This window comes from Lissotriton helveticus, chromosome 1_1 (genome assembly GCF_964261635.1).
Source record: "Lissotriton helveticus chromosome 1_1, aLisHel1.1, whole genome shotgun sequence".
Lineage (NCBI taxonomy): Eukaryota > Metazoa > Chordata > Amphibia > Caudata > Salamandridae > Lissotriton > Lissotriton helveticus.
In genome coordinates, this window is record NC_136057.1 from 987,526,652 (window position 1) to 987,553,110 (window position 26,459).

General features: G+C 41.8%; 1 protein-coding gene across 1 annotated transcript in view; it reads right to left on the bottom strand.

Moving 5' to 3' along the window:
- The window catches only part of PLXNA4 (plexin A4), a 1,016,639-nt gene that overhangs the window by 591,490 nt on the left and 398,690 nt on the right, over positions 1-26,459 (bottom strand). Inside the window, exon 5 of the mRNA XM_078677443.1 lies at positions 22,779-22,910. Within this exon, the coding sequence (XP_078533569.1) occupies positions 22,779-22,910 (132 nt within the window). The remainder of the gene's footprint in view (positions 1-22,778; positions 22,911-26,459) is intronic.

Sequence of the window (26,459 nt, forward strand, 5' to 3'; positions counted from 1 at the left end):
ACCATTATCAACAGGACCCCCAGAACCATTACCAACAGCAGGAACCTCAGTGTGTCAGAGAGACAAGAAACAGACAATACGGGAAAGCGGGAATGTAATTCCCATATTTAACCTTTCTAGTACCCCTCTAAATGAATCCAGTGTTAGTCTTTTATCGAAAGGATTGTCGTTTGTACCCCATTGTAGCACTAACGTCTTTGAACTATATAGCGATGTAATATCTTTCTTTCGGAAAATCCGATTAAAAAAGTACTTTCAAAATGAATCAATTGATTCATTACCAGTAGAACCTGTCACCCTTAGACTTCCATCCACATTTAGCCCATCCCTCGATCAGATTGGACCAGAGGTAGCGGCATTCGAATTAGTTGTTCTCAAAAAATTGGAAAAAACTATTCGCTTTATTCCAAAACCAATTTACAATATGGATAAATTGGAACATGCTGCCCTTCATGAACTTGCCTCTGACACATCGATCACAATCAAGAGTTGTGATAAGGGAGGGGGCATAGCAGTGCTTGATTCCAAAGTTTATGAGCTCAATATGCTTAAAATGTTGGAAGACCAAACATTCTACCAACCAGAAAGGCATAATCCAACCAATAAAATAACCAAAGATATTCGCTTGATAACTACCCAGGCTTTAGAAAATGGCGAAATAAATGCTAAAGAGTTTGACTATTTAAATACTAATGCAGGTAAGACTGCCTGCATTTATGGTCAACCAAAGATCCATAAAGATGAAAAAAATCCTCCTTATAGACCGATCGTGTCTACGATAGGTACACCCACTGAGGCGCTCTCTAAATATGTGGATACCTTTTTATGCCCTTCCATACCTAATGTTCCATCTTATATTAAAGATACTGGTGCTATGATTAACAAAGTGGAAAGTATCAGTTTTAACCCGTCCAGAGATCTGCTCGTCACTCTAGACATTGAGTCTCTCTATAGTAACATTCCTATTAGAGAGGCTTTGCTAGCAGTAGAATGGTTCATCGACCTCTACTCTGTACCCTGCCCAAAGACCTTTTTGCTGCAATGCCTCCGTCTGGTGCTTACAGAGAACATATTTGAATTCGGACAAAAACTTTACCGACAAACAAAAGGAGTCAGCATGGGGGCTTCGGTGGCACCTTCTGTAGCAAATATTTATATGGCTGAATTTGAGGCTCGACATATTCAGAATGAAGTAGCGCCCTTCTACGAGTCGGTCTCCCATTGGTCCAGATACATAGATGATATCTTTTTTGTCTGGACTGATGGGAGAGCAGCTTTGGATGACTTCCTGGCATGGCTCAATGCATGCGATCCCAATCTCAAATTTACTTCCCATATTAGTTCTGAGAGGTTGGAATTTTTAGATATTTGGATCTTCCATGAGGAAGGAAAACTGAAAGTAGATCTTTTTGTAAAACCGACGGCCAGGAACACTCTCCTGCATTTTCGAAGTTTCCATCCCAGGAATCAGAGACAAAGCATCCCATTCTCCCAATTTTTGAGAGTGAGGAGGAATTGTACTAATCTCCAAGATTTTGACATACAGGCAGCAGAGATGAAACGGAAATTCTTAGACCGAGGCTATCCACATAGATTAGTGCGAGATTCGTACAAAAGAGCCCGGTATTACAATAGAGACTGTTTGTTGAGAACTAAACCAAAAACAGAAGCCAACAAACTAGTTTGTATCACTCGTCATTCGACAGTAAATGCGAAAGTGAAACAAGTCATCAACTCCTCATGGCACATCTTGAACAGTAATGGAGCAATTAAATTAGAAAAACCTCTGTTTGCCCATAGGCGAAATAAAAACTTTAAAGATTACATTGTCCATTCGAGAATTAAAAGTCTCAGAGATTCTCAGCACTTAGTACAGAAATCTCTTACCGGAGACAACCCTGTAAAGGGCACGTTCCCCTGCTCAAGCTGCAAATCCTGTGCAAATATTAATGAAGGAGTCACTTTCACTCATAATGGATATACAACTAGTGCCAAAGGGATGTTCAACTGCAGAACTTCAAACGTTATATATTTTTTGGAATGCCCATGCCCGTTAGGGTATGTGGGCGAAACATCTCGTGCAATTCAGACACGATTAACCGAACATCGTTCAGCGGTGAGAACCAAAAAAGTCACTGCGCCAATTGTGAAGCATTTCTTGGACCATGGCCATGGTCCCAATGATTTCACTTGGCGCATATTAGAAAAAATCAATATATCTGATGACAAAGGAGGTGAGGCAATACGCAAGAAACACGAAGTCTTCTGGATTTTTTCTCTTAATACATTCCGTGAGGGGTTAAACAGCGAAATTCCATGGGAAAATGCGATTTTTTAGATACATAGGTAGGGAAGAACATCGTGTTAAGGGGACACATTTATAGATGTTCCCTTGAAGTTTCCTACAAAATCGGCTGTAGATATGTGAGATCAAAATATCCTTTTCTTTTGCTGCACTGACCCCCATTATTTATTCTTTACATAGGCGATTAGCGCTTAATGTACTTTCCGCATAGAAGCACATGACTGATCATACATGGTTAATTTTAGCCCTTTGGAATAGTTATAGCCCGTTACATCCTGCTCATGTAACTACAGAGGAGTCTTTCCTCGCGTTTCATTAATCCTAGCGACGTCAGGACTAGCCTAATTACTCTCCCAGGTGCAAACATAAATACGCGCCAAACCGGCCCGATTTTTATTTTACCACGGAACCACGTCCGAGTTAGACGTTTGCCTCCATGCGGCCTCCATCCAAGAAACCTAAGGTATGCATTCCGCAGACACCGGTCATTACTAATCACGCGCTCCGACGTAGAAGTCATGCGCCCCGACTTAAGTTTAAAAATACGCTTTACCTTCGAACTATGTGTGCTGATTACATCGCACTGTTATTTGTCTATTGGCAGGAATCCGCCAACCTGTTTTAATTAAAACAACCCAGCTAAACCCTGATCACGCTATACCGCGGAGATTTAAAGAGCCGGCATTATAGGTATGAAACATGTAAATACTATTGAGATACAGAAATAGGGCAGCTGTAACGATAGGCGCACATTTAGTAAAATAGTAACTAGGTATTTGTTTTATTTATTTAGGCTTGGGATCGCGTATGGCTATCTATTGTGTACCAAGTCCGACACAGTGACTGATTTTAAAATATATATGTCTGAGAGTTCACGAAAAGTCCGGTAAGAACTGACCAGGGCATTCTTAGATAATTAATCGCCTTTAATTATAAATAATTTACTGAATTTCTCGCATTTCACTTTCTGCATTTTAGATAACGCTGATACTCTAAGGCTCTAGAAGTAAACATAAAATAATAAAGTGTGGAGGCGACGTATTCTAAAAGCTCATCTGCTGGTAAGGGGCTGACCTAGGAATATATATGCCTTTGAGAGCTCGGATTGTTTGTCTTGAACGGTATATTTTGCATTATTATTCAGGCTGGCCGCTTACCTTGGCAACAAAGACTGAAGTATTTTAAAGATTGAAGTATCCATATACCCGGTTCGAATATAAGAACTGCAGATTTATCAGATTGGGTTAGTTATTCTCTTCCCAATTAAAGTCACCATTAAGAATTAAATTAATCAAAGCCAGCCGTGCAATTCTGCTATAGTAAATGCTTCTTGTCTTTATTAACAAAATTACAGAATCACTGTCAATCAGAAACGTCAATTCCGGTTCCAAGAATTATATGGAACCCCACAGCGTCGAAATCCTTACCGTTGTGTCTAGTCCATTTTTGCTTTAGGTAAGTGTAACTAAATACATGGACATTTCATATTGTAATTCTCTAAAAAACTACAATGATTAAATCAGTACAAATAGAGGCATGAGAGGCTTATCTATAAATATATCCATAAAACATAAGAACCATTCCTATTCTTCTATAGAACAGAGTATCTTTGATGTTCTGTTCTACTAAGATTTAGAATAGTAATGAAGAGTAGTATTGCTACAAACTATGTAATACTAGACTATTAGAGTCGTTTTCATCTACCCTACTCAATTCTCTCTTCTTTATCTGTCTTTCTTGAATCAAATCCATAGCCCCATCCTTATTGTTACACGATAGATGTAGGCATTTAGATAAAAATGTAAATTATTAATAATAGACTAATCTTTGATTCGTAAATGAATTATTTAGTCTTAGACCATCACTTTCCTCAAATAGTTATTTGCGATACAATGTTTATCAAATATTAGTGATTGTAAGAATTAAACCATGTATCATTCATGTCTCACGCCTTTAAATGACATTGCTAATAAGTTAAGTAGAAGAAAGCTATAATAGAGGTTATATCATGTTATTTATGCTTTGCCATTTCTTGAGATTATCAGTTGTGGTTTGATTGCCTTAGGACCGACTTTGTTTGAACAGTTTTTCCTTGTCTAAATAGAACATAATGTGTACATAGGTTGTTTTTAATATTACATCCATGGTAAGATAACACTGTAATGACTCACTATGGACGAAAAATTAAACTATATATTGATTCATGTTTTTATTTTCAGAAAGTTGTAAACTGTCTTGAGAAAGGCGCTGGTCGCCGAAACGCGTCGACACACAACTTACTCTTCTATGTACAAGGATTTTTTATGTTATAATTGATGTATGTTCACATTTTATGGAATGTATAATTTTAGCTATTGATTGTTGATACATGTATTTTTTATGTGATTGTAATAAACTTTTGTAACTAACTGGAAACTGTTCACTCTCAGTGTGGGTCCTATTAATATTGTGTTAGCATTCTAGAATTTCCGCCTAGGTAGTTTGTTCCACTGATTTATTCCCTGACCTAGGGGTTGATTTTCACTTGTTCTCACAGGGAACCCTTGTTGTTTACAAGTATTGTACCCACAGCTTGTCTGTGTAGGGTTGGCTGTCCTGAATCTATATATTGTATTGCTATCTTAACCTCTATTTACATTGGTAGCTTGGTCAAGTACTTTTTATAGATACATTTATCCACTCTATCTGTATCTTCTATCTAGAATCTTCACTAATCATTTAATCCTCCTAGTAAATAGATATTAACAACATAATTAAATCACGAGATGGCACAAATTCAAACCTTTGGCTTCTCTGATGCAGAATTTGCATTATTGATAGGTACATCGAATACCTTTACAAATGCAACAAACTCCTCTTCTAACACCCAGAGAGGACAAGATGATTACAATAAATTATTCAACCTCAAAAAGAAATTAAGACGAATGGAAGCCCATGGAGAATTTATGCTAGCCTATCTTAAATCAGGCATAATTCCCATGGGGTTGCGAGTAAGAAACATCCCAGGCTTATTTGTACATCATCGGAGCTTTATAGAAAAATGGAGCATGATCGCGAGTCGATGCTCGCGAGACTTAATGATGCTCATAGTAGAGACTGCCAAAGAACTAGCATCAGACATCAAAAAAGAAATAGAAACTTTGGAAGAAGTCATTAAGCAACTAGGTAATCTAGAAGAGACCATGAAAAAATTAGAAGATCTTAACAAAGAAGTGGAATCGTTTGTAAGCTATCTGGAGAAGCGTAAAAATGACAAACTTACAAAAGAGAAAAGATTTTATTCAATAGAATTGGCCTATCCATATCTTAGACCTGATTTTTATAAACAAAATCACTATATGGACACTAATAGAAATCAACAACAGAGGGTCAATAATTTTTCTGCCTCATCTGAATCAGGCGGAGAAGGAGAAGATGCCTTCTATGAGTCAGATAGTAATTACAATTCTGCTCAAACCAAACATAATCAAAACCAAACTCCTTTTTTAGGCAACCGCGGTGGTCACCGCGGTCGATCCAGAGTGAGGTTCCAAACACAAAACAGAGGGGGGTACAAACCTCAGCACCATTATCAACAGGACCCCCAGAACCATTACCAACAGCAGGAACCTCAGTTTGTCAGAGAGACAAGAAACAGACAATACTGGAAAGCGGGAATGTAATTCCCATATTTAACCTTTCTAGTACCCCTCTAAATGAATCCAGTGTTAGTCTTTTATCGAAAGGATTGTCGTTTGTACCCCATTGTAGCACTAACGTCTTTGAACTATATAGCGATGTAATATCTTTCTTTCGGAAAATCCGATTAAAAAAGTACTTTCAAAATGAATCAATTGATTCATTACCAGTAGAACCTGTCACCCTTAGACTTCCATCCACATTTAGCCCATCCCTCGATCAGATTGGACCAGAGGTAGCGGCATTCGAATTAGTTGTTCTCAAAAAATTGGAAAAAACTATTCGCTTTATTCCAAAACCAATTTACAATATGGATAAATTGGAACATGCTGCCCTTCATGAACTTGCCTCTGACACATCGATCACAATCAAGAGTTGTGATAAGGGAGGGGGCATAGCAGTGCTTGATTCCAAAGTTTATGAGCTCAATATGCTTAAAATGTTGGAAGACCAAACATTCTACCAACCAGAAAGGCATAATCCAACCAATAAAATAACCAAAGATATTCGCTTGATAACTACCCAGGCTTTAGAAAATGGCGAAATAAATGCTAAAGAGTTTGACTATTTAAATACTAATGCAGGTAAGACTGCCTGCATTTATGGTCAACCAAAGATCCATAAAGATGAAAAAAATCCTCCTTATAGACCGATCGTGTCTACGATAGGTACACCCACTGAGGCGCTCTCTAAATATGTGGATACCTTTTTATGCCCTTCCATACCTAATGTTCCATCTTATATTAAAGATACTGGTGCTATGATTAACAAAGTGGAAAGTATCAGTTTTAACCCGTCCAGAGATCTGCTCGTCACTCTAGACATTGAGTCTCTCTATAGTAACATTCCTATTAGAGAGGCTTTGCTAGCAGTAGAATGGTTCATCGACCTCTACTCTGTACCCTGCCCAAAGACCTTTTTGCTGCAATGCCTCCGTCTGGTGCTTACAGAGAACATATTTGAATTCGGACAAAAACTTTACCGACAAACAAAAGGAGTCAGCATGGGGGCTTCGGTGGCACCTTCTGTAGCAAATATTTATATGGCTGAATTTGAGGCTCGCCATATTCAGAATGAAGTAGCGCCCTTCTACGAGTCGGTCTCCCATTGGTCCAGATACATAGATGATATCTTTTTTGTCTGGACTGATGGGAGAGCAGCTTTGGATGACTTCCTGGCATGGCTCAATGCATGCGATCCCAATCTCAAATTTACTTCCCATATTAGTTCTGAGAGGTTGGAATTTTTAGATATTTGAAACTTCCATGAGGAAGGAAAACTGAAAGTAGATCTTTTTGTAAAACCGACGGCCAGGAACACTCTCCTGCATTTTCGAAGTTTCCATCCCAGGAATCAGAGACAAAGCATCCCATTCTCCCAATTTTTGAGAGTGAGGAGGAATTGTACTAATCTCCAAGATTTTGACATACAGGCAGCAGAGATGAAACGGAAATTCTTAGACCGAGGCTATCCACATAGATTAGTGCGAGATTCGTACAAAAGAGCCCGGTATTACGATAGAGACTGTTTGTTGAGAACTAAACCAAAAACAGAAGCCAACAAACTAGTTTGTATCACTCGTCATTCGACAGTAAATGCGAAAGTGAAACAAGTCATCAACTCCTCATGGCACATCTTGAACAGTAATGGAGCAATTAAATTAGAAAAACCTCTGTTTGCCCATAGGCGAAATAAAAACATTAAAGATTACATTGTCCATTCGAGAATGAAAAGTCTCAGAGATTCTCAGCACTTAGTACAGAAATCTCTTACCGGAGACAACCCTGTAAAGGGCACGTTCCCCTGCTCAAGCTGCAAATCCTGTGCAAATATTAATGAAGGAGTCACTTTCACTCATAATGGATATACAACTAGTGCCAAAGGGATGTTCAACTGCAGAACTTCAAACGTTATATATTTTTTGGAATGCCCATGCCCGTTAGGGTATGTGGGCGAAACATCTCGTGCAATTCAGACACGATTAACCGAACATCGTTCAGCGGTGAGAACCAAAAAAGTCACTGCGCCAATTGTGAAGCATTTCTTGGACCATGGCCATGGTCCCAATGATTTCACTTGGCGCATATTAGAAAAAATCAATATATCTGATGACAAAGGAGGTGAGGCAATACGCAAGAAACGCGAAGTCTTCTGGATTTTTTCTCTTAATACATTCCGTGAGGGGTTAAACAGCGAAATTCCATGGGAAAATGCGATTTTTTAGATACATAGGTAGGGAAGAACATCGTGTTAAGGGGACACATTTATAGATGTTCCCTTGAAGTTTCCTACAAAATCGGCTGTAGATATGTGAGATCAAAATATCCTTTTCTTTTGCTGCACTGACCCCCATTATTTATTCTTTACATAGGCGATTAGCGCTTAATGTACTTTCCGCATAGAAGCACATGACTGATCATACATGGTTAATTTTAGCCCTTTGGAATAGTTATAGCCCGTTACATCCTGCTCATGTAACTACAGAGGAGTCTTTCCTCGCGTTTCATTAATCCTAGCGACGTCAGGACTAGCCTAATTACTCTCCCAGGTGCAAACATAAATACGCGCCAAACCGGCCCGATTTTTATTTTACCACGGAACCACGTCCGAGTTAGACGTTCGCCTCCATGCGGCCTCCATCCAAGAAACCTAAGGTATGCATTCCGCAGACACCGGTCATTACTAATCACGCGCTCCGACGTAGAAGTCATGCGCCCCGACTTAAGTTTAAAAATACGCTTTACCTTCGAACTATGTGTGCTGATTACATCGCACTGTTATTTGTCTATTGGCAGGAATCCGCCAACCTGTTTTAATTAAAACAACCCAGCTAAACCCTGATCACGCTATACCGCGGAGATTTAAAGAGCCGGCATTATAGGTATGAAACATGTAAATACTATTGAGATACAGAAATAGGGCAGCTGTAACGATAGGCGCACATTTAGTAAAATAGTAACTAGGTATTTGTTTTATTTATTTAGGCTTGGGATCGCGTATGGCTATCTATTGTGTACCAAGTCCGACACAGTGACTGATTTTAAAATATACATGTCTGAGAGTTCACGAAAAGTCCGGTAAGAACTGACCAGGGCATTCTTAGATAATTAATCGCCTTTAATTATAAATAATTTACTGAATTTCTCGCATTTCACTTTCTGCATTTTAGATAACGCTGATACTCTAAGGCTCTAGAAGTAAACATAAAATAATAAAGTGTGGAGGCGACGTATTCTAAAAGCTCATCTGCTGGTAAGGGGCTGACCTAGGAATATATATGCCTTTGAGAGCTCGGATTGTTTGTCTTGAACGGTATATTTTGCATTATTATTCAGGCTGGCCGCTTACCTTGGCAACAAAGACTGAAGTATTTTAAAGATTGAAGTATCCATATACCCGGTTCGAATATAAGAACTGCAGATTTATCAGATTGGGTTAGTTATTCTCTTCCCAATTAAAGTCACCATTAAGAATTAAACTAATCAAAGCCAGCCGTGCAATTCTGCTATAGTAAATGCTTCTTGTCTTTATTAACAAAATTACAGAATCACTGTCAATCAGAAACGTCAATTCCGGTTCCAAGAATTATATGGAACCCCACAGCGTCGAAATCCTTACCGTTGTGTCTAGTCCATTTTTGCTTTAGGTAAGTGTAACTAAATACATGGACATTTCATATTGTAATTCTCTAAAAAACTACAATGATTAAATCAGTACAAATAGAGGCATGAGAGGCTTATCTATAAATATATCCATAAAACATAAGAACCATTCCTATTCTTCTATAGAACAGAGTATCTTTGATGTTCTGTTCTACTAAGATTTAGAATAGTAATGAAGAGTAGTATTGCTACAAACTATGTAATACTAGACTATTAGAGTCGTTTTCATCTACCCTACTCAATTCTCTCTTCTTTATCTGTCTTTCTTGAATCAAATCCATAGCCCCATCCTTATTGTTACACGATAGATGTAGGCATTTAGATAAAAATGTCAATTATTAATAATAGACTAATCTTTGATTCGTAAATGAATTATTTAGTCTTAGACCATCACTTTCCTCAAATAGTTATTTGCGATACAATGTTTATCAAATATTAGTGATTGTAAGAATTAAACCATGTATCATTCATGTCTCACGCCTTTAAATGACATTGCTAATAAGTTAAGTAGAAGAAAGCTATAATAGAGGTTATATCATGTTATTTATGCTTTGCCATTTCTTGAGATTATCAGTTGTGGTTTGATTACCTTAGGACCGACTTTGTTTGAACAGTTTTTCCTTGTCTAAATAGAACATAATGTGTACATAGGTTGTTTTTAATATTACATCCATGGTAAGATAACACTGTAATGACTCATTATGGACGAAAAATTAAACTATATATTGATTCATGTTTTTATTTTCAGAAAGTTGTAAACTGTCTTGAGAAAGGCGCTGGTCGCCGAAACGCGTCGACACACAACTTACTCTTCTATGTACAAGGATTTTTTATGTTATAATTGATGTATGTTCACATTTTATGGAATGTATAATTTTAGCTATTGATTGTTGATACATGTATTTTTTATGTGATTGTAATAAACTTTTGTAACTAACTGGAAACTGTTCACTCTCAGTGTGGGTCCTATTAATATTGTGTTAGCATTCTAGAATTTACGTACTCTCCCGCCGCCCTAAAGCCATACTTTTAATAGGTACACAGACGTAAAGGGGGGATGTGGGCATTGATGAAATGCTCTGTAATATAATTCTTGAAATGCTCTGAGAACCTCTAGTGCAGCTAGGGATTTATTAGACAACATGAATCCACTGGGCAACCGTAGAATAGCGTTTAAGATCCCTGTTTGGCTGACTGCAAAGTGCATTCATGATATCCTAGCCAATGATCGCCAACATTCTTACAAATGGGAATGGTGAATTGAATGAATGTGACGCGAGTGTGCAGAGGTGGCTCTGCCGTTATGGCGGAGGAGCTCTACCCCCTCCCCCGCCAGCAGCTGCAAAAAACTGACAACAAAATGATAATAAAACAGTCTTATTATCATTTTATTTTCATCTCAAAGATGAGTCTTGGAGGCAGGCCATACTCACCCAGCACTACAGCAAGCACAGAGGGGAAGTGGCAGGCACTGCTGTGAGTGTGCATTTTATTTTGACCGGCTGTCTCAGGAGAGCCAAACAAAAATGCACACTGACATCCCTTCAATCCGAGCTGCATTGCCGGGGGGAAAGAACAGCAGGTGCAGGCTCCCAGTCCCCGATAGAGCAGAAAACCAGCCTTCTCAGGCCAATCCCAGCGCTTCTCTCACCAGCAACAGAGAAACACTGAAATGGGCCGTAGGGGAGTCTGGGAGCCTCAGCCTGTGCACAGCAGTCAAAACCAAAGGGGATGATGGACGGAGTGTTGAACATTGCAAGCACTCACCCCCAGTCAACTGATCTGGGTTTAATCCATCACCATTCTTTAGCTCACTCGCCACCCCAGTTCAGACATGGCCATATGCAAATCAGTCTGACCCAGTGCCTCGTGGGAACAGTCCAGCCCAAACTGCCAAGCCATGTCTTCCCCGGACCAAAAACAAGCATCCTGGAACCAATTTCTGGCTAATCAGCCGTCATCAGCCAGGCTAACTTGAATCCAGCGGCAAAGTGAGCAAGGGACCCACGTCTGGGCATACCCTGCCAGCTTAGGGCGAACAAAGAAAAAACAAAGGGGATGATGGACGAAGTGTTGAACATTGCAAGCACTCACCTCCAGTCAACTGATCTGGGTTTAATCTATCACCATTCTTTAGCTCACTCCGCCACCCCAGTTCAGACATGGCCATATGCAAATCAGTCTGACCCTGTGCCTCATGGGAACAGTCCAACCCAAACTGCCAAGCCATGTCTTCCCTGGACCGGAAACAAGCATCCTGGGACAGGTTTCTGGCTAATCAGCCGTCATCAGCCAGGCTAGCTTGAATTCAGTGGCAAAGTGAGCAAGGGACCCACATGTTTTTGCATATGTCACCCCGAGTGGGACGGGTATGCCCAGACGTGGATCCCATGCTCTCCATAGCACTGCAATCAAGCTATCGCGGCTGAAGAGAGGTGAAACCTCAAAACCGGTCCTAGGATGCTTGTTTCCAGTCCAGGGTGGACCTGGCTTGGCTGTTCAGGCTGACTGTTCCCATGAGGCATGGGGTCAAGACTGATTTGCATATGGCTGGGTTCTAACTGGAATGGCATGGTGAGCAAAAAAACTATGGATTTAGGCCCAGATCTCTGTACTGGGGTGAATGTATGACATTGTTCTGCATACTGTCCATCAACTGTTGTTTTTGCATTTGTCACCCCGAGGCGGACTGGTATGCCCAGACGTGGGTCCCGTGCTCTCCATGCTACTGGAATCAAGCTATCCAGGCTGAAGAGGGGTGGAACCCTGAAACCAGTCCTAGGATGCTTGTTTCCAGTCCAGGGAGGACCTGACTTGGCAGTTCGGGCTGGACTGTTCCCATGAAGCACGGGGTCAAGACTGATTTGCATATGGCTGGGTTCAAACTGGAATGGCATGGGGAGCAAAAAAAAACATTGATTTAGGCCCAGATCTCTGTACTGAGGTGAATGTATGACATTGTTCTGCATTCTGTCCATCAACTGTTGTTTTTGCATGTGCACAGCAGTCAGCAGAAGAGCTTCGAGCGTCAGCCAGGTAAGTTCATTTTTTGTCCCCGGCTCTGCCTCACCACTTTCACCCGATACCAGCCGTTACTGAGAGTTTGCACTAAAGTATCACTCTTTTGTTTTATGTTTTATTGTTTTTCTACACAAATAAACTTTGTGCCATAGATAGGAGAACATAAGCTAGAGGGTATGCAGACATTGATTAGGGTCCATGAAATTTGTATAATTTACTTTTGGGTAATTATGTGGAATTTTGGATAAAAGAAGCCAAATTGTAGGTAATTATGCAAAATGCAAAAACAATTTTACACTATAAATTAGCAGAAAATGCATCAAGGGATGAACTTTGCAAGAAAAAATAGCTAAAAAAACAAAGGTGGCCGAGCAATGGCCGGGCGCATTCAGACCATTCACGTTATTCCATTACTACGAGTGCCAGGGGAAAAATGTTGCCACACAAGGTACTTAATTACGTGATATGGCATAATGGTGTAAAATTGGCAATTTTGCTTAGCAAGCATAATATGAAATTCTTGTAATTACGCCATTTTAATTCGAATTTTGCACTTACCTAAAATAAATCACTTGAAACACAAGAACTTGAATGTGGCCCAACAAACTGTCCTGCTAAAGCACACCACGATCAGGCCTCTGAAGAACACTACATAGGAACAGAAGTTGAATGCTGTCTATATATGACACGTCCATGTTTGGCCTCTTTTGTGAAACTACTACATGGCTCTCTAGAGTTCAAGCTGCACAATAACATTAGCTTCTATTGTTTGGTGCACCTATCTGCTATATGCCTTATCAATCCGAAAATACCAAAAAAGCAGTAGGCTGGTGTCAATAGGAAAGGGGAGAAGGGAATCAAATGATGGTGGCCAGGCTAAAGGTGCCTCTTTAACCTCAAAAAAATTATCTTTGTCTCAGCAAAAAAAAAATCAATGAACACGTCACTGGAAAAGTTATCTCTACAAGTTATCTCAATAACTTAATCAAAGCAATACATTACTTTTGCAGGTGTAATGGTGATTATGATTCAAATTGGCACTGATACTGGAAGAGCGGGAGTCATGCCTGTACTGATGGTCACAAGAGACATCTGTGGTGGCCATTGATAGACACCTTCATAGGCAGCAGCAGCACCTGGCTAGGAGGGTGGATGAGGACTGTCTGTCCTGGTCCAACATGCTGGATTCATAGAACTGCTTTGATGCCTCACATTTTGCGACCATCCATCAAAAACCGAGACACATCCACACTCCCTTCCTCCATGTTCCATTCCTAATGTGTTTGCCTGCTTACTTGTATATAACAATCCTCTCCCCCCCCCCATCTGCATCCTTGGGTCGCCTGAGACCCTTTTTTGGCTCAGATCTCAACCAATAACACATTCATCTCCGACAGCTTTCACCCCATGGTTTCTTCAGACTCTTGTTGAATCGTTATGTGCTTTTATTTGATAATGCATGTATCACTTGTTTGTACTGACTAACCGTAAGGATTTGCTTTGCGCCTCCATGTTGCTCGGATGCTGAGCACATTCTGGTTGAGTTGTGCTTTATAAAGATGTGAAATAAATAATGGTGATGTATAAATATTAGACATTTACATAGAAAAGGTTTGACCAGAGCTCAACTATCAGTCTCACCCCCCTACACGTTAATCTTTTAGGTTAAAATATATTCCATCTCCAGCAGGGCTGGCCACTGTATGTCAGCGGCCTGGGTCCAAATCGCCCAGGCTAAAGGCCGCCCTTGTTTTTCAGGCAACAACATGCCCCAGGAATGTCACGAGGGGAGGGTGGGAAATGCCACCTTTGGCGTGCTCCAGCGCCTCGATGCAGGGCGCGTACAGACAGGTTGGCGGCTGGCACCAGATACATAAAAGTAGCTCGGAAGAAGAATGGCGCTCCGCAGGGCTGGAGAGATGCCCATGTTAGACTTGGGATGCAGGGCACACAGGGCTCTGTTTGGGCTGGCCCCAGGCAGCTGGCGGAGAACAGGCCCAGCAAATAACGAGGGAGCCAACACCCACATCAGCTCACGGTGCCAACTTGTTATTAATTGCTGATCTGCATTCGGGCAACCCTTCATGACAACAGGGCCATGCTGGGGGCTACAGGACAAGCCCAGCGTGAGGGCTGGCAGAGGTTGGCACAAGGCAGGCTGGCACTTCTACATGTGCCCTCCTAAGTGTCACTTGGCAAACAGTAGTGCCAAGCGTTATCTATCCCCACAGCAATCACTAGCTGCTGCGATCTGCGAAAGAACGAGTCTACCAACAAAAAAAGACAACGTGCACATCTTACATGAAAACTGTCTACTAACGTGAGTGCCCGCCAGTGTTTCAAAGAGTGAAAATGCCACACATCACCTGGTCACAATAGTTTTACCTCTGCTACCAAACATACCTCACTGGAAACAGTGTATTAAAAAAAACCGGTAGAGCTTTCAGTCTTCAAATACATAGATACTGAGGGCAGATAAAAACCGTAATGTGCACTTAGTCCCCCGACTCCCTGTCTGATGTGACCCTAAAGTATCCCAAGCTACGTCAATGTGCGAGCCCTTAGCCATGCTGCAATCCAGTGCCCATCTTAAAACTTATTGCATGTACACGCAGCCCCACCCCCTGCTGAGCGGACACAGCCAGCCTTCAGCACCCTAGAAAAGTGTCCTAGCAACAGTTTCTTCCTCAGACTACTGGTAGCCAAAAACAAAACGGGTCACTGTTAGTGAAAGGCAAATCACGTGACAGTATTCACCATCTACATAGCGTTATCATGCAGGTATGCATGATAATGACGTCACCAGGGGAGGTGGAATGTCTGGCTGTGCCACGTTCCATCAAGGACTCCACATCACCTTCTGCTGAAGGCCTGACAAGCGTCTGCTCCAAGAAGTTCTAGAAGAAAGAGCCAGAAGCATTTATGATCACTAGATTTGTTTATTCTTGCAGCACTTTCAAATGAGTATTTTTATTCTATGCTCTGTTGCTTTTGTTTATTGCCCACTGCAAGGCAATGGAAACATGCTATGGCAATCATTGAAAGAGTGTAGAATAAAGCAAAAAGAAAATGTAGCTATTAAAGTAGTAAACGAATAATTCTTATATAAGGGAGAAGTGTAGCTATAATTTAGAAGCACATTTTATGCCATACATTGGCTTACCTTTTGTCCTCAGACCAAGAATTCGATATCAGTGCAAATCACGTTTTTTCGATTTTTCTTCTCATAGATCTTCCCCCAGTGGGCATTTTGTAAGAGACCCATATTATTGTCTCCAAATTCTCAAAAACTGTTGTACACTCTCTCTGATTTCATGAATATCTTTTACATTACATGCATAAGTTCCCCATTCCATATCTGTGGCTCTAGAAAATTATCAACTCCACCACTATTGTATTTTAGACAAGAATGCATGATCTTGGGTGATTGAATGATTTTATTTCGAAGAATTGTTGGAGTTTTTATTAACGTTTTATGGTAAACCTGATTTGAAGACTCCAGACTGAAGAAGCATACTAACATTTAAATGCACTGTACGCATTAAGGTTTGTTCAGTCTTATTCCAGATTCATAGCAGAAGAACGACCAGACTCTCTTGATGTAGCAAATTATTTGTCATAATGACAAGAGCCAACAGCCCAAGAAGTAAATCTTCTCCCAAGGTAATGTGAATGGCCATACATAACAGCCCCATTGAGTTGAAGTTCCCACCCAAGGGATCCTGCCGAGAAATTGAATAACATCAGTGATTCTTGTTTTAAAACTAATACACAATAAACATTTGAGCACACACCTTATCTTTGACATGGTTTAGAAGTCTTCTAATACTTCTGATCTACCATAAGGGTGGTAATGATGCCTTCTCTGAGGGTGACATACTCCAGCATGCACTTGACTTTATTTACTCTCAGCTGGAGATGTGATGATGTCATATAATTCTACTGTAACACTTACTAATCTCAGCACTTCTGTTACTCTAAAATTCTACCTCAGGCCTAAGTAGGAAAATTGACCTCAGGGCCATCCTCAGCCACATCGGGAACAGCCCTTCTCTATGCACTCTCCCTTAGCTTGCTGTGAAAACCAGGATTCTATTTAGGACCGATACCTTGTAACTAATGGGCAAATGTCCTGCAAGATGAGGTCTTGCCATCATGGTAAACGCCCTTTGTCCCGCAGTCTTTACAACGACCAGCCTTTACAATGAAGTCAGTACTCCACATGCGATGTTACCATGTGTTACTTTACCCCGCAAGCCATTACAGCAACTTGCTGTGGGGGTGCATTGTTGGACTGGTGTTGGATTTTTAAGTCCAACAACTTCCCTACTGTTGCGTAGACTGGAGTTGGAACGGTAATTTATACTATTCCAAAGTCCAGTGCTCCCTAAAACAAGTCATTGTAAAAACTTGCATGCTAAAGTGATGTGTGGTAACTGTGTTTCTAAAGGCATGCGAGGTACATGCCTGCAGGCTTCCATCATATAACCTGTCATCACTCCTTAGTGGCAAAAATGACTAATAAATCAAATATTGGTTCATATAAATTACAATCTGGGTGTCAGCTTCTCAAAGAAACAGATTATTAAGAAGAGGTTTAAGTTGTAATTTCCGCATCGTTAAATTTCCTGCCATTCTGGAAGATCACCTTGACAGCCTTCTTTTTCATCACATCAACAACATCCCATCCCATTTTGGTCCACTTCCAACTAGTGGCAACAAACAGGGGTACACCTTTTAAAGGGAGACTGGGCAATAAGTCTGGCATCATGCCCAGTTGGGTGGGGAGCAGATCTATTTATTTAACCCCTTCGATGCTCATGACAGAACCCAGCCGTCATGAGCCACGGGTAGCCTGTGCGCAGGCAAGTTGTTAAATCCCTCTCCCTCTATTCATTTTAGTTGCAAGGTACAATTGTGAGGTGAACTTGGTTCCCCCTAAGGTAAGATGACTGTGGGCCACTCCATGACTTCAGCAGTAACTCCTCAGCCATGATTTATATACATTGTCGGCATCTGAAATCATCATAGCACTCGTTCCATGTGAGGAAAACTAGAAATCAGAGTCTCCAGGTCGGTGCACCTCTTCACAATCTAGAACTAAAGATCTGAAAATAGTGAGAAATACATTACTTGAATACATTTCAATTATATGACGCTTAACTGAAATGGACCCAAGTGCTTTCTTGTCGCCGATGGCTGAGTGCATGGCTGTTGCTGGGGGGTGTCTGTTCCATGTAGTTGGACTCAGAGATGGTATCTACGAATAGATTTGTTTTTTTTAGGTTTCTGAATCAATAAAGGACTTTTTTTCACACCATACATTCCATGGGAGAGGGCTCTAGATAAAGTGACCAATTGGAGAAGATCATTTGCATCACGCCATTGCCTTTTACCTCTTGGGGCATCTAGGGAGGCTTGAGTAGCAGACCAGAGGTGTATCATTCTTTTTATATAGTCTAGTCTTCTTGTAAGTTCGGTGTGTAACTCGTAAGGATTTTTTTTGTGTTTTTGTGACTGTTGTTTTTAATTTGTTTCTCGATTTAAACTTTCAGTCAGTGATGTCTCTTAGGAATTCAGAATGCGTGTGGATTTTGGACTCTTATTGCTGTCCTGGAACTGAATTCTGTGTCCTTGTACATGGCCCTTTGGCAGTCGAATCTACAGTACAATTTAATTCCTACATTTTCTGGTTCTTTGAGGAGCTTCTGACATTTTTTGCCAGTCAACAAAGTAGTATTTATAAAGTGCTTACTACAGCTGGCGAGTATTGAGAGTTTTCGAGGTCCTAGTTTATGTCTCTGCCTATGACAAGAAGGGAACAGAGAACCATTCTAGTGTTTTGTATTCAGGATATAATTGGCTGAGGGTGATATTGTAAGTGTGTGAGTGTGAATCCAAGGTATACTCAGGGCCACTGGAATTATGTGATTGCACAGCCGTGCCGTTTTTTCTCATTATTATTGATTTGTCGCATTTACCACATAACCCGTCATCTGCTGCATAATCTGCAGATTTAAACAAAAATAATTGTTTGTAGCTCAAACGAGTCATAAGTTACTAAAAACACAGCAACCCATGTTGACGCGCAGTTGAGAGCCCTTTGCAAACGTTGACTGTTCACCTTTCTGCAATATATTTTGGTGTTAAACTGGTACTAATGGGGTGCATCCAATGCCCAGACAGTGTTAACAAGTTGAAAAATGACAAAATAATGAAGCAATACTAGCGCAAAATGTGGTGCATTACACCGCATAAGTTGCCTTTTTGACGCATTACTTACTCAACCCTGAGCCATAATTTGGCCCTTCCCTGCCGCATAATTCCAGTGGCCCTGGGTATACATGTGGTTTCTCTTGCTGCGGACTGCTAATTATTTAACCTTGTTACCTTTGAGGCCCAGGCGGTTTGCATCCATGCATTTTATAGGTGGAAAGTGGTCATTGAGCCTATTGGAAGTGTTTAGTTCTTCTGATAAAGAGCTCAGCGTTGGGTGTCTGTGAAAAAAGCATGAATCGTGTTTGATATGTGGCCACATACGGCTTTCACACTGAGGTTCAGTACAATAGGTGCGAGCAGGAAAACGCCAACTTCCATCATGGGAACTCCTCCCAAGGCCATATATTCAAGCCTGCATCTCTCATTGAACTAACGAGTTCCCCGGACACATTTTTGTGCCTCGGATGCTGAAATTGAAAATAAATACTGTAGATATGGCACACGTGACGTTGTACATTGACTACTGGCTGCTGATTTGCGCAATGATTTGGCATCGCACACCCCCCTCACCGCAGCAGCGCGCGCCTTTTTAGGCTGCAGACTGGAGCACATTAGGACCGCCGCAGTCCTTCGTCAGGCAGGCCGCTTCACGGATGGCTCTCCTTGGATATTTATACCGCGTCTCTGGGGCTCCGTAAACAAGGGGGTGTGACCGGCAGTAATTAGAAAGATAATCCTAATGAGATGGCGCTTTCTTAGCACCACCGTGTTCTGGGATAGGGAGCATTCTTTTCTCTTGCATTCTGCTTTCATTAATGGGGGTGTTAATGACGCGTATTAAGGACAGTCACACCAGAAGGAACGCTGTCTCACCCAAGGGCCCTGATCTTGGAGAAGCCTTCTGGTCGTCTGAAAATTATCCGGATACAAGCACTTTGGGAAAGGTTCTGAAAAGGTGGTGCTGGACTGTAGTTCAAGCCTTTGATGCCCTAATTACAAGTAGTCGCAGTCACATGTAACTTTGCCGGTAGAGTGCAGTAAAATTACCTAAGTACCATGCAATTATGTGTTCAGCCCCCTAGTATGGCAGAAGGTCCCTCTATTCGGGGGAGCCGTCCGTATGCCGGCGAGCCGGGGTCTGAACTAGGGTTGCGGCGGCGTCCGAGGTCAGGGCAGAATTGTCTGGCTGGGGCGCTGGTGACTGACTGGGGCCGGCGCGGGATAGAGGGAGAATGCCGGACTGGCTACCGGGCATTTTGGTGTGCTGCCGGGCTGGGGGCTAATTTCGTTGATGGGGACCTGCGTGTGCTGAACAAAATTCGTTTTGCTTTTTTTTATTTCAAAGGGCACGCAGGTCCCAATCAACTAAATCAACCCCCACAGCAGAGAAATTAGCCCCCAGCTTTGCAGCACACAAAAACACCCGGTAGCCAGTCCGGCCCTGCCCCCTAGCATAGATAGGCTCCAGCTCCTCCCCCTCCCAGCGCCGGTCCCAGCCGGAACTACGTCACCAAGTGACCCGGAAGGACTTCCTACTCCACAACACAAATATTTCTGATTATTTTAATTGGCAAGTCATTAAATCACATTGGGTCTTTTCTTAGTGCATTGCAATGAAGTCAAGCAGAGCCCTCTATTTATGCAAGGTAGGCAGAGAACCTGACACATGTTTCGCTGTATGCAGCCTTTTGTGGGGAATATTCAACTTCCAAAAGAAAGGAGAACAGACATCTCAGATGTGCTTTGAAACCATGGAATTCCAACTATCTATGTCCACCAATTCATGATTCAAATAGTACTCATAACAGTGTTGTCTTAAAGATTTTGGAGGCCCTGTGGAAGATATACTTTAGGGGACTCTGTCAGGAACAGCTTTGTGTATTATTACCCATTTCTGTCAATTCAAGACCCATTTTGCCAAACAATATGGATGAATAAAAAGATGTGACCTAGAGAGAAAGTTCATTTTTCCTGGAAGCGGGACCCTTGTAAGGTAGGGTCCTGAGCAATTGCCCAATTTGTTCATGCCTTAAAACGTCTTTACCACATAGCCCAGATCTGAAGAATTATAAATAGCAGACGCTGTAAACACCCCAATTAGCAGCGAAGTCTTAAAGTACCACAACAAATAATGATATGGAAATACTGATTCCTTTGTTAGGCAAACGTTGTGTGGTTTCCTTGCATTTGGGGGCACACAGATGCAGTCCTTGGGTAGTTTGACATCAGACTGACATTCCCTTTACAAGGGAAAAACATCTAATTGCATTTCACAGTTGTTTAAAAAGAAAAGAGTGCAACTTTTATACAAACAGGAAAGAGGGGACTGTCTTAAAAAATATGGCTGTCAGGACAGATAAGTGAAATATAGAGTGGCAAGTTAGAACAGCACTTAAGTAGAGGCCAGTTGGGCAACTCCTAGTTAGCATGTTCCTTTTTGAGAGGAAGATAACCTGGCTCTCCTATATAGTGGTTAACTGTTGGGAAAACAAACATGGTTGTCCCCTGGGAATTTGAAGGGGAGGTGGGAGGAGGGATTTGGGCTATTCACATTTTTTCAGGTTTTTATTTTCAGATGTTTTCATGGTTGTGAGTGAAGAACGGGAAGTACTAGCTCTCGGTTGGATAATGTGATAAGAATTCTCAGTTTACGTTTAAACCAATCGCATCGCACCAAAGGGTTGATTATTGGTCCTTATTTTATCAACTTCAAAATGATGAAAGGATGAATGCAAATCCCAGATTATGATATATTAACCTGTGGACTGTTGGGTGCACATAGATCTAAATGGTCTGGGAGTTAACACGCTGAGCTACCTTTCTGGGTTGTTTTGTTAGTAACAAGCCATGGAGGGATTTGGAGTTTAGGTACCTGTTGTACGGCTTTGAGAGGTGAGCACGTGGTTTACAGCATGAACCTTGTCAGTAGTTATGCTGTTTAATATTTTGTCAGGTGTCCCCGCGTCAGTCTTTTGATCAGATCAACATTAAAAAATGTATGAGAGCCCAAGGTGGGCTTGTTGCCAAATATCCGAGGGCTCATGTGTGTTTCTGTGGTAGTGTCATATTTTTGGAAGGCATCCACCAGCTTGTGAGCTAGTGCTTATTAACAACAAGGAATACATTTTCTGAACCAGCAGTTGTCCTGGACCACCAAGCTGACAGGCCAATTGTTTGCTATCTGCGTTTAGGAGTAATATCACATGGGCCTTTCCATTTTACTCCAGGCAGATCTGTGCAATTCACCTTAAAAACCTGTTACTTTTTGAGATAAGATTAATCCCTTCTCCCTTGAACAGAGTCTGAATTGGTTCAGTATATGGAGCCAAGGTTCATTGAGACATTGCTTCTACTTCAGGGACTCCTCTTTCTCTTCCTCCAGGCCTTTGCACTTGTGAGTGGCCCTACTTCCTGTCACATCACTTCCTGGCCTCATCTCACATCCTGTGTTGCTACATTGCCGAGAATCCCTTGAAAACTGTACTTTGCAACTGACAGAAGGATGGGCACTGGTTTGAAGATTCTCTCAGGATGTGTGTACTCTCCAGCACCTCGGGTATTCCACAATAACAGCCCAGAGAACAGAATAACCTACGGATGCTGGTGCAGGTACCCTCCCTAACTCCCTCTGTGATGGCCTGTCTTTACAAGTGTGACTACTGAGTTGGTTGGGTGGGCGTCGATTCCATGCCAGTCTACAGTAGGTCTCAATGTGAGCTGTGTCAGAATCATTATGTCTAGAACCCAAATTTGAGTAGTTATCACTTGTGTTCTGCGGCGGTCCAGAATATCACAGGAAAACAGAATGCAAACCAGGGACTGGTCAAATATCCCATGGACAACCACTGCAAAGAGCAAACAGAAGTACTTAAGAACATTGTTCCAGGACCTACCTGCTTGTTGGACATGATGTACAGCTGCTTGTGGTCCATAGAAAACGCCATGTCACGAAGAACTGGGGAGTCGTCCACCACCTGCACGGTTTCATACTGCAGGGCAGCGTTTGTGGGTCCGCTGACTCTGATCTGTGAAAAGAAGAGCGAGAGAATGGGTTAGTTTTTTTCAGTTCACAGCAGCCGCTCCCATGCTGGCATCAGAGAATGGTGTATTTTAAAACAAAGCAATCTGTCATCGTTTGTACTCAAAATCAGGCTGAAGTGGAGGCTCGGTCGCGCGCTAATTACTTCCTCAGCCTGAGACGCGCACAATAGGAGCCTAAAAAAGAACCCTCTCGCGCAGAAATCAGCCCAACTTCGAGGCACTCTTTTTTTCTTATCTGGTGCAATTTTTTGTAAAAAAAAAAAACACACCACAAGTAGCGGAACTGAGAAGTTGTCCAAGAGACTGTGTTGGTGTCACAAGTGCTGATCGTATGGTTTGGGAACCCCTCTTACGCCATCAAATATTCAATTAACTGAAAGCTCGAAGCCATTAAAACAAACATTTTGCCAAATGGTTCTCGTTTTTAGTACTAAACTCATTCATGAGACACACTCAACCAGCACCACCCATTGACGTGCACCAAGGGATTTTGGGAACGCTCTGCACCTCAGATGAGTGGCGCAAACTTTAGGGTGACAAAAGCTTCTTCCTACAAACCTAAAAACTACATGTTACTGCTGAGCTACTGCCTTTGATAATATTGCTTTGTTGTCTACTTGCCCCATCTAAAGCGTGGGCACACCACCAACACCTGAAGAACCATCTCATCAGCAAGTAGATGTAAAATTCAGGACTCCAGGATTTATAAACTTGTGATATTTTTAGTACAATGTCTTGCACACACTTAAATACTTGATGGTGATAAAAAAAAAGGGCATCGAGTCCTAAAATATAGGATGGTTCCTTCTTTCCGTTCTTCTGTACAAGGGTAATTTAGCAAGGGTCGGTTATTAACAGCAGTTGTAAACTGTGATGAGAATGTGGTGAGCCCACCCCGTCCTGGACTGCACTCTGCTTCAATCCCTTCTGGGGCAAGCCCTGTGCAGGCCTGTTCTAGTCCACGCTAATCAATGGTCTTCTTTCTCGGACACTTTTCAATAGCCTGTCCAAGCTCTTTGCATGTACATTACATTGTTTTTTTTTTGTACTTTCAGACATGAGGCCCTTATATACACAGTCTACCCCGGCCTACTTTAAGTGGCATAACGAAAGTCGAGGGGGGGGAGACCTGCAAAGTGCACGGAGGGTGCCCCCCATGCTCTGGACCCAGTCAGAAGCTCTCAGCTGCCACCCGTGCACAGTGCCTGAAGGGAGCCGCCTGGAGCTTCCCCCCGCTCCTCAGTGGTTGCAGGGGCTGCTGTTACGCTGCTGTCTACTGTACTGAACAGTATGAGCTGTGGGTTTATCTGGTATACACTCTGTTGTGGCATTTTCTGGTATACTGCTAGTGCTTAATTTGTAAAAAAAAAAAACATAAGTGCCAGGACCCTAGCCAGTAGGCCACTACAGCATGGCAGCTTGCACCACTCATCGCCCCAGCTGCCATGAGAATTGACAATGACAATTCAGACTATTACAGGTCCCCAAAGCTATAAGAATGTCTTTGGCGGCAGGTATTAGTCAGTATATTGAATTAATAATCATGTTCCAACTGCTTTGAGGGTCTGCATGCGGCAGTGGGTGGACAGCAGTCCCGTGCCACCTGTCCCACTCCACAGCCCGCATACCACCTCCAGCATGTCCACTCTCCACCATGCCTCAAAGTTTCAGACTGATGGAGCATAGACACCCGCTCTTGGAACTCTAATGGAAAATGGTACCCTCTTAGTATTTACTACTAAGCCTGTGGTAAGGTGATAGGACTGGGGCAAACAGTGATCATTCACAGGATTAAATCATTGTGTCTGACAATATTGAGGACCAATGTCTCGCAGAACCTAATACACCCCAGCAGCCATCTTCGACTGGACAGTTCCTTGGCAGAGGCACCAGACAACTGCAGTAATGTGCTCAAAGAATGGGTCCCTCATATCGCCATTTCTATGTCCTTGCTCAGAACTAGCCATGAAAGTGGAAGTTCTATGTGCAGTCTACTTCCAACGAGTCCAGGCTTGGCCCAAAAACCCAGTATTGTGAGTAAATATGCAGTCCCCAGAACATTGCACGTGGCACAAACCTGCCTTTACCAGACACTACCTGCAACCACATGTTAAAAGGGACATTAAGTGAAAAGTAAAAGCTTTCCCTCTTACCCAGTCTTGAATCAACAATGATCACCTTTTTTATTCGATATCATCTGCATTGGTTGCAAAACACATGGTGACTTCATTTTACAGATGGCCCTATAAAGGTTCTCATCAGAATGCCCTCTTAGACTGTGCTTGTTGCAACCACCAGCACTAAGAACTGGCTTCCTGGACCCAGAGATAGTCGGCACCCCAATATAGGATATTTATTATTTCTGAAGGGTGTTGACGAACCTATCTGGGGGAACATTGGCATGCAGCATTTATTGTCCTCGAAGATTCTGCTACCAGATCCTAAGCCATGAGGTGCCAAAAATGAGGCACACATCAATACGGCGGTTAATGGTCACCTTAGAATACAAAAATATTTTGGTCTGGTACCGTCTTTGATCAATCATAAATATCCAGCAGTGGCATGCTTATGCATCAACAAGAAAACACAATGTCCCAATCATGCTGCACTGGAATCCCTCTGATACAACTGTTTCCATGCCGACGGAAATTAAGCAATGGATTCGTAAATAGAGATCGGAAATATAATGTTTCCTAAAAGTGAAGACGTGGGAAATGCTCCAAGTTAATTGTGAGGCAAATGGTTTCTTTGCACGTGGGTGAATTTTCTTGTTTAGTCATCTACCACATTTTTGAGGTTTCTGTTCCAGATCTCTGAAGAGTGCCCACAGGCGGGCACATGCAAAGCCCAGCATCCTTCGATGTGGCATAGTGATACCCTGGGCACTCCATAACACCAGCGTAATAGACCTTGGTTGGCTGAACGCTCCTTCACCTTCAAAGTGAGATGTCTGCCAAAAAAGAAATTGTATACTAAAAGGGCAGTCACTGTGTGCCGGACGCAGTGAAATCCCATATCGGTGTGAATGAAAGCAGGATCTAGCCATGGACACAATGGACCATTAAGTTGCATAGAAGGCTCAGAAAGGTGACTTAAATGCTAATTCCTAACTATATATGGTCTATAACCTATGGTTTTTTCAGTGAATTTTCAAGGTTTTGTAAATGCTAATTCCTAACTATATATGGTCTATAACCTATGGTTTTTTCAGTGAATCTATATATACATACATATATCTATCTATACATACATATATCTATCTATATATATATATATATATATATATATATATATATATATATATAGATATATATATATAGATATATATATATATATATATAATCATTTAGGATCTCATCAGTGATGTCATCGACCATGTCATGAGTGATGTAATATGTTAGGTCGTAAGCAGTGCTTTGGGGGGGGGGGTTGAGTTATAGTTAGCTCAGCTAACGATAACTGCTGAATTTCACTGGTTTTGTGCGAGTGAAATCTGAGCATATATATCTATAATGTCCCTGTACCCATTGTTT